The sequence below is a fragment of the Stigmatopora nigra genome, chromosome 11 (assembly GCF_051989575.1).
Source record: "Stigmatopora nigra isolate UIUO_SnigA chromosome 11, RoL_Snig_1.1, whole genome shotgun sequence".
NCBI classification, from domain to species: domain Eukaryota; kingdom Metazoa; phylum Chordata; class Actinopteri; order Syngnathiformes; family Syngnathidae; genus Stigmatopora; species Stigmatopora nigra.
Window position 1 is genome coordinate 1,471,669 of NC_135518.1, and position 10,000 is coordinate 1,481,668.

At 38.7% G+C, this 10,000-nt stretch overlaps 1 protein-coding gene across 9 annotated transcripts in view; it reads left to right on the plus strand.

Annotated features, from left to right (window-relative positions):
* ttll4 (tubulin tyrosine ligase-like family, member 4) overlaps positions 1-10,000 on the plus strand; it is a 49,647-nt gene that overhangs the window by 37,441 nt on the left and 2,206 nt on the right. For 6 of the 9 annotated variants that reach the window (XM_077728759.1, XM_077728763.1, XM_077728764.1 and 3 more), the window contains 9 exons: positions 830-958; positions 1,049-1,171; positions 2,803-2,901; positions 2,992-3,126; positions 3,251-3,388; positions 3,468-3,564; positions 7,090-7,300; positions 9,338-9,405; positions 9,478-9,548. In XM_077728759.1, coding sequence (XP_077584885.1) covers positions 830-958; positions 1,049-1,171; positions 2,803-2,901; positions 2,992-3,126; positions 3,251-3,388; positions 3,468-3,564; positions 7,090-7,300; positions 9,338-9,405; positions 9,478-9,548 — 1,071 coding nt within the window. The remainder of the gene's footprint in view (positions 1-829; positions 959-1,048; positions 1,172-2,802; positions 2,902-2,991; positions 3,127-3,250; positions 3,389-3,467; positions 3,565-7,089; positions 7,301-9,337; positions 9,406-9,477; positions 9,549-10,000) is intronic. The other 3 variants (XM_077728762.1, XR_013327937.1, XR_013327936.1) reach the window with 3 other exon arrangements.

Consider the following 10,000-nt stretch of genomic DNA (forward strand, 5'->3'; position numbering starts at 1 on the left):
ATAGACATAGACATAGACATAGATATAGATATAGATATAGATATAGATATATGTATATATATATATGTATATATATATATGTATATATATATATATGTATATATATAGATATATGTATATATATATATGTATATATATATATGTATATGTATATATATATATATATATATATGTATAGATATATATGTATATATATATATGTATATATATATATATATATATATATATATATATATATATATATATATATATATATATATATATATATATATATATATATATATATATATATATATATATATATATATATATATATATATATATATATATATATATATATATATATATATATATATATATATATATATATATATATATATATATATATATATATATATGTATAGAGATAGAGATATCGGATGGATTGGTGCGTGCGTGTGTGCGCGCGCACACGCACACATATATCTATCTATCAGATAGAGACAGAGAGAACAGTCCGTTCGCAAAGGCCGCAGAATAAATAAAGCAAAAGCACAAAGTACAAAGCAAATCAAAGTAAATGGAATCATTAAGAATCATCAAATCATTATGACAGAAAAGCAGCAAAAACACAAAGCTTACACCAGTTTAAACATACAGACTCCCGTTAAAAACACTTTTAAAAAGGCAAAAAAGCAAAACTGAGTTTGGTTGTACTTTATTTAGCCTTTATTTGTGTTTGTATATTTGTATGCATGTGTAATTTGGAATTTCTTTCAAATCTAAAGACATTTGTCCTTAGAGGTACCACCATGTTTATTTTTATCGTTATCATGGATCATTTTGACAGATATCTCCACAAGCCCTACCTGATCAGTGGCAACAAGTTTGACCTGCGGATCTATGTCTATGTGACATGCTATGACCCTCTCAGAATATACATCTACTCCGATGGACTGGTCCGCTTCGCAAGCTGCAAGTTAGTGTTCACCAACCATTTCCCACATACAGTACGTTTGACCTACTATGTCCAATAATGAGGCAATGGATGGATATTTATGCACTCAAGGTATTCACCCTCCATGAAAACCCTGAGCAACAAGTTCATGCATCTGACAAACTACAGTGTCAACAAGAAAAATTCTGAATACCAGGCCAACAGCGATGACAAAGCCTGCCAAGGACACAAATGGTAAAAATAAATCGTCTTAGAATTGAAGTCACAACTATTCCTGATGTGATATCAATGTACAGTAGTGTTCAAAATAATAGCAGTCCACTGTGGCTAAAGAGATAATCCACTGTCCTGAAAATGGGGATTAATCTAGTTTGTCAAATTGTACTGCTTTTATTTTAAACACTATTATAACTGACATTTTGGACAACCGTAGTCTGGGTGGTTAACAAAACAGGAATGATTTATTTCAGTTTCAACCGCGTATATTGTCTTCACGTTTTCACATATACATACAAATGCTTCTGGTAGCGGAATTTTCAGGTTACACATGTTTTTGTGTGCAAATGAGTGACTTGAGATATGAAAAAGATCAAGTCACCAAATACCCCCAAAAGTAAATGCATTTCCTTATCTCAATTTTTTCTGGGCTTGAACAAGACGTAATATGCCCAACCCAATTCTACATTGAAAAATGAATGATTTTTTAAAATTTATTGTTCTTAACACTCTTTTCTGGCTCTTTATCGATCATCAGGGCCATCAGAGTGAGTGGAGCCAACAGACTCACGTAAGCTAGACGACATACAGATTTCCCCCGAATATCACGGCTTCAACTTTCACGGATTCACTTCTTTGTGGTTTTTTTTCTGAGGGGTAAAAACTGTCCCGAAATCTATTTGTCCATGTTTCGTGGGACCTGTAGTGTCTGCCAGAAGGCAGCAGCTGGAACAGGTTGTGACCAGGGTGGTTTGAGTTCCAAGCAATGTTCCCGGCTCTGCTGAGATAGCGAGGGCTGGCAATGTCAACCAGTGAGGGTAGAGCGCAGCCGATGATTTTCTGGGATGCTCTCCAAAGTGGCTCTATAGAAGATTACCAGAAGCTTAGTGTCCAAGTTGTTCCTCCTGAGCACCCTCAGGAAATGGAGTCACTTCTGGGCCTTCTTCGCCAGTGTTGGTAGACCAAGAAAGCTTGTCCGTGACGTGGACCCCCGGAAATTTGAAGGATTGGACCCTGTCTACGCCTTCTCCATTTATGAGGACTGGGGCCAGATCTGTGTTGCGTTTGCGAAAGTCCAGGATAATTTCTTGAGTTTTCGTGGTGTTAAGTGTGAGATTGTTCACCAAACACCACAAAGGCAGTTTCTTGACCTCCTCTCTGAAGGCACCCCTGAGAGGAGTCCGACCACGGTGGTGTCATCGACAAATTTGATGATGGTGTTAGTGGTGAGTCGGTTTACAGCCGCATGTGTACAAAGAGTATTGAAGAGGACTCAGAACACAACATTGACGGGAGCCAATGCTCAGTGTAATGGAAGAAGAGAGATGGGGACCAAGTGTAACAGTTTGTGGACAGTTGGTTAACGAAACCGTTTTATTTTTACATATTCACAGAAGTTTTAAAATTGAAAGAAAAATTACGTGATCATTATTGATATCAACTGATAAATCTATTTTTTATCATGAAAACATTTTTGTCTATATCACCCAGGCCTATCCTCATAGATAAGAGCCGGGCCCTGTCGCTGTCCTGCAAAACAGTGCAGAAGGTTGCCTCTATGAAAAGTAGTGCAAGACTTTTTGATGCAAAAAGTGTAGGCACCCTAGAGTAAAGGGGAAACACCGTGAATTGTACCTCTTTGTTTTCAGGACTCTAAAGGCATTGTGGAAGTATCTTGGATGCAGAGGTGTAGACACAATCTTGATTTGGGAGAAAATTAAAGATATTGTCATCAAAACAATAATTGCGTAAGACAATTTTTCCGGTTTACTTTGAAGATAATTACTACCATGTTTTTTGAAGCACATTTCATGTTTTTCTCACGTTTTTCCAATCAGATCAGAACCATACGTGAACTCCCTGCTTAAGATGCATTTGCGCTCACCATATAGCTGCCACGAGCTGTTTGGCTTTGATATAATGCTGGATGAAAACCTAAAACCTTGGATTCTCGAGGTTAACATTTCACCCAGGTAACACCGGTAATAATTATTATTCACTGTAAAAACTTAATTTACATTTCACCTTGATTTTGTCTCTTCAGCAATCCCCCCCAAATAGCTTCTGGGTTTTACATTTTTTGTTCCAATTATACAGCCTCCATTCCAACACAGCGCTGGATGTTTCAGTCAAGGGCCAAATGGTCCGAGACCTCATGAATATGGCGGGGTTCCGTATTCCTCAGCAAGAGGATGCAGTCGCCTTGGGGGGAAGCACCTTCAGCTCTAACTGCAGGTTATGAGAAGGAAAGGTTTTGCGCCAGTGATATGAAACTGCCTACTGACATTTTTGTCCTTTGCATGTATGTGTCCAGTCTGTCTTATGTGAACAAGGAGATGACTAATGTTGAGGTTTCAGTCGACGAAAAGGTCAAACGGGCCTTTTACCTTAAACAGCGCTATGCAGACAAGGTACACACTTATCAATACATAGAGTTACATTAATAAAAAGTAACTCCTCCCAATTCAGCCATTTGTAATTCTTACAACTTTAAGTGTTATACAATTTGCTGAGACATATTTCATACATACTATATGCTCCACTCAGTTGAAGCCAGATGTTTACATACACAAAGCAAAAAAATGTCAAATAAGAGTAAACCTTTCCTGTTTCAGGTTACTAAAATGATTTATTTTTGATAAATATCTCAATAGAGTTTTCTTAGAGAATTTAATATTTTCTCGTAGGTCGAAGGTTTTAATTTTATAGTATCGAGTAACATTTCCCATTTACTGCATTATTTGGCGCATCAAGAAGGGCAGTAAAGAAGCCATTTCTCTCTGGATGTTGGCTTTGAGTAACCTTCCACAAGCTTCAGACAATATTCCACTGAAATACTGGCTCTATTTTGATGACAAAACTGGTGTAACTTGGTGTAACATCTTTTCAGAAGCGCCAGGTCAAGAATAGATGTTAAAATTCATAGACGAAGATGATTGACAAGTATGGGAGTCAAAGTCAAATACATTGTCGCAATCCCCAAATGGACATATTTATTGTTTCATATCATGCTCTGTTTACCTATGGCCTCAACTATATAAAATATGCAGAAATCCTTACTTTCATACATACTATACGCATGGCAAGAATTATTTTACCATGGATAATTGTTGATCTTCCTTAAAGATACTTTAGACATGGAAATATCTGTTCTTCATATTTCATTTGGACTCACTGAGATCAATTCTATCTGACTTGGCTTGATATATTGGGGTACATGTCCTTCCTCAGCAGTCAAATACTGCCACATAAGCAATGATTTCCAATCAAATTTAAATGGTCAAAAGTTATATTAACCTATTATACAGTATCTGCTAAAGGAAATCATTATTTCTGGAAAATTCAAATTTGTTGCTCTACTGAAGTCTTTCTCAACCTATAAGATTTAATGTTGTTCTGTGAAGGGATATCTAATAGCAGAAATGAGATTGGTAGAATATGGTTTTGATATCCAGTGTAATCTCAGTTTCTGAAATTGATTTGTTCCAGAAGTATTAAAGTAATTTTGATTTTTTTGTAAGTCAAGAGGCATTTTACATTTAATGTATTTACTCACATACAAGCTGCTTTTTTCGGACAAAAAAAATGACTGAATCGAGGGCACAGCTGATATGCGCATCAAAAGACGACATACACGAAACTGCATGTTGACGACGCCATAACACAATGACGTCATGACACAATGGCGCATTGATGTCATGACGCAAGACAACGCAGCCGATACGTCATTTATTTCAAAATAGAGAAAAATAAACAAATGAAACGCTAAGCAAAATTTATGTTGACGTCTATGAATGTAATTCAAGAAAAAACATGTGTATCTTGCATAAAACCTTAAAAAACCCACGTTCCCGTCACTGCTTGATCGGGTCATGGCCATCTTACCTAGGCTGCCGTCTAAACCTAGTTAAATGTGCTCTGAATGGCCAGACACGAGCAGCCTTGATTTTGAAATAAAACATAATTTTACTTTAATAGTAAAATTCAAGGCGCTTTTAAGGGTGCGGTTTGTATGCAGGGACAGCTTATATGCTTTTAAATGGTGGTAATTATATGCTTTTAAACAGACTGAGCTTGTATGTCGAGCTTCTCGTAACTCGAGTGAACGTTTCCCATTGAAATGAACTAAAACAAATTAATTTGTTCCAACCCTCTGAAAAAACACCAAAAACAGGATATTGGATTGGAAAAACACTTTTACTTGTTCTAATTCGCCATATATTGACATGTAACACATAACGAGTGGTTTAATAGAACCAAAATGTGTTTAATAGAACTATAAAATTAGATGCGGAGGATACACAGATGGACATACAGATAGAAGCAGGCAGTGGGGCGGTATTGGGGGCCTTTATACACGGCAACACACTCCTAACCGAACAAACAAATTGAAATTAACTTGGATTCATATATACAGACACACACAAACATATGTTTAATGTAACTTTACACAAAACTGAACTCAAATTTAGTTTTAAGCTTTTTTTTTTTTTACCTTTGTTCTGCGGGTTAGCTGTTTGCCACGCCTCCACCCTCACGTTCCCCATCGATGTGCTGTTTGCTGTCGTATTTCCTTCAAAATATTTCGAAAATGATGCACACAAATGTCCTCACAATAGGATAACGCACGACCACTTGACAACGACAAGTAGTCTTGAATGAGCGATTGCGGGAGCTAACAGGCTAAGGAAGGAAAAACAGGAAATGCAACAGCTGCTTTTATTCTGAGAAAGGGTGCCATTGGCTATCAGTGTTGTGTGCACGAGTATACTTCATAAAGCCCTCTTTTTGCCCACGCATGCGTGTTGTGCGTTTTCTGGTCCATGTGTGTGGGAAACTTGTTTGAAGAAATCGTTCAGTGCTCGTAGATATCTGTTATACACAAGAGATGTGACAAAAAAAGACTACACCTGGCTTTCTCGCATCTAAATTTTTCTTGTATCTAGGGCGAATTATTTGATCTAAATTTTCCTCGTGTCTCGAGCATCTCGTAGGTAGAGCTGCTCGTATGTTGAGGTACCACTGTACGGTAATAGATCTAATTCTTCCCAATCGTTTTCATGTCACCGATACTACACCCGAAACATTTTAAAAATATTAAAAGTATACCTATTTTGTATGAAATATCTGGAAAACACATTTTTTAAAATTATTAAGATAGTAAAATTCATATGACATGCAATTACATATTCAATTAATTGGTGTGAATGCGAAAGTGTGTAGCTGAGGGCGCAAGTGGAGGCAAACATTATGTGACATTTGTTGAAATATCCATCCAACGATGATTGCGTTTGGCGAAATTTCTTAATTTTTCTAAAATGAGGAAGACATACATCAACTAGGTGGGGGATAGCAAGACTCAAACTATTTGATAATAACACGCTTCTTCTTTTCACTCGGCCCTTGGAGCCCTTGATGAAGCCCAAAAATAAAGCTACATTACTCACAATAAGAAAAACTCCATAAATGTGTGAGATCAATCAGGAACTCAAAGCCAGAAAAAGGATGAAAAAGTGTCCGGAAAAGGGACTTGTGATCAGACAGTCGCGCCCATGCTGGAAAAGATGCCGCTACCCATCTATTTACTTCTTGCCATCTTCGGGTCAGATTCACATCGTTGCCCTTTGTCGCACACAGTGGCCACCACTCTGCAGGGTTCAGCTCTCATGTCTGTCTACAATGCGCTACCCTCGGCATGATGGAGATGCAGTCCCTTTTAAGCTAATAGAAGGCAAGCGGTGTGTCTTGAGAGCAACTGTATCACGGCAAATTCAAAATAAAATACATGATGAATTTGAATTTAGATTTATCGTTTAGTTATTATCAAATTCCATTCGTATTTTCAGACAAAATGTTTTTGTTGAAACTTTTTAGAACCTTGATGGTCTGTATGTATGTCGTATGAGACAGTATTCAAATTGCATTTCTGCTTTTAGGCCACACTGGCAACAGTGTTGGATATTTTGACTCCCAACGATGTCCGTGTGCTTGCCGATAGCGAAGATGAGTTGAGTCGCTGTGGAGGATTTGAGCGTATTTTCCCATCGCCGTCCTCATCTAGATACCTCAGATTCTTTGAGTGTCCGAGGTACCTCAGCATTGTGTTGGACCAGTGGGAGCAAAAGTACTGGAACAATAGGACTAAAGGTTTGCAATATATTCTTCTATCACAGTCAATGGTGGAAGGTGTGATGGAATCAAATCTGTACTCAGATTCTTACCGGAAGTAATAGTTTACAGTCATGATGTTGCCATCATAAACGCTCATAACAGGACAGAAAATGCTCAGAATGTCATAACCTACTGTATAGTGGCGGTGTGTATTCGGGTCAAAACTGGCGATATGATTCGTATCACAATTTGCAAGTCACATTTCGATTAATTTATACTAAACTAAGCATGATTATTGCAATTTTTAAGAACACTTAAGAAAAAAAAACAAATGAAAATAGAAAGGAAAGTTCATTTACACTTATTATTATCTGAAACCCCATTGAGCACTATGTTAAATGTTTTTGTTTTATGTTCAAACAACATATGGCTTTCATTATAACATTTTCTCAGTTTTTAGTGTAGCCCAGCCTTAGTCCAAACCTGCTTAAATGCAGCCTTCTAAATATGGAAAAAAAACATCTGAAAGGATGCATAAAACTCAAACAAAAACATGGATCAATAACTTGAAACCTAAAAGTATTCTTTATTTCATTAGTACGCCCTCCATCACTGCACATATCAACATCAACCTAGACACTATAGTAGCAGTAGCAGTGGACCTACAATTCCTGGTTAGGTCTGCGCTATATGACAAAATTATCATGATGAGCAAAATAAAATAAAACATTTTCAGTCTAACAATTATCACAATAATTAACACATCTTTTTTATTCACATTTGGAACATCGATCTTTTGTGCATTAGTGAATAAATAACTTTACTCGAGCGAGAGCGGAACTGAGCGAGAGGGCTGAGGGGGAGCGAGCGTGAGCGCCGAGGGAGAGCGGGCGTGAGCGCCGAAGGGGAGCGGGTGTGAGCGCCGAGGGGGAGCGGGCGTGAGCGCCGAGGGGGAGCGGGCGTGAGCGCCGAGGGGGAGCGGGCGAGAGGGCCCGGGCGAGAGGGCCCGGGGGGAGCGCCCGGGTGAGAGGGCCCGGGGGGAGCGCCCGGGCGAGAGGGCCCGGGGGGAGCGCCCGGGCGAGAGGGCCCGGGGGGAGCGCCCGGGCGAGAGGGCCCGGGGGGAGCGCCCGGGCGAGAGGGCCCGGGCGAGAGGGCCCGGGCGAGAGGGCCCGGGGGGCGCGGGCGAGAGGGCCCGGGGGAGAGCGCCGAGCGGGAGCGGCAAATTCGGTTTTTGCTCTTTTCATTAAGTTTGTTATATCAAGTTTGGTTTGAACAAGTTATTTTGGTCTATTGCCTACCATACACAATATGAAGATTTCTCCTTACCTTGTCTCGTAGAATTAGTGGATTACCTGTTCTCCTACTCCCCATCATCTCCGTTTTTGAGCATCCGACCACCTTGGGATACGCTCCGTCTAGTTGCAAGCGACTTTCTTCTCTAGGACCATGTGATGCTAGCCAGCTTAGCAAGTTTTTTGACAAATATAGGTTTATATTACCAACGTATTCAATACACTTGTTTAAACGAGATTCAAGTACAGTCTTGAACTGAAGTTATATTTAACCTATTTAATAACGATCATAATACAAATCACGTTGTATGGTCTAAAACCGACGCTATCAGAACGAGATTTCATCTGACTGGAGAAACCTGGGCCACACCTCAACAAATAGGTCACGACTAATTTTATGTCCACAATTCAAATTATTTCAAAAAATGTTTCTCACTTGTCTTTACTTTTATACTAATGAATTCTAATGTAATTAAGCTATGAAATTATCCGTTTTTTAACTAATTGATCAAATATGAAAATATTAAAGAAACTATACAAAACATACCAATAAGTAACATCAATCCGATGGACATTTAGGTCTGTTTTGTCAAATTTACAAACAGTTCTTTCTTGAACAGTTTTTAAAACAAAAGCGCTGTCGTATCCTCTGTGGATGGTGTACATAGCTGGTTACATAAAAAAAATATGATTTACAATTTACTGTGTACAGTTTTACAGACAATTTATTGTTTATCTCAAAACTGTTTGACCGGGATATTGAATCTGATTCTGTTTGCAGGTATCAATCTGCTGAGGCCTTTGTGTCAAAAAGGGGTCCATTTAGGCACCACCGATCCTGCTCACATGGTAAAAAACATTTCTGAATTATACAGGATCCTCAATATCAAATGCACACCCTCTGTGTTTGTGTCCATTTAGTGGTCCGATTATAACCGGATCCTTAAATCTGATCATCACAGACAATCACCTATCACCCCGTCTAAATCCAGGTGAGCACATTGACTCAATTGTTCGCAGTGTCATCATAATTTACAAACCCACTTATGAGATATCCTGTATTTACGCGCATATAAGCCACTTTTGTGTGACAAAAAATGACTGAATCGAGGGTATGGCTTATATGCGCATTAAACACGACATGCAAAATTAACTCCAAATTGACGGCGCTGCGACGCGGTGACGTCCTATCAAGATGGCGCCATTGCGTCGGCGGGTGACGTCACAAATTGGGCCGATACATATTTCAAAATAGAGAAAGGATGAACAGATAAAACGCTAAACAAAATTGATTTACTTGAATTTATTCAATGAATGAAATTCAAGAAAAATGACGGACGTATCTTGCATAAAACGTGAAAAAACTCCTGTTCTCGTCACTGCTCGCTCGGGGGACATCCATCTTGCCTAGGTCCAGGGCAGCCATCTAACCTAGGTCGCTGAC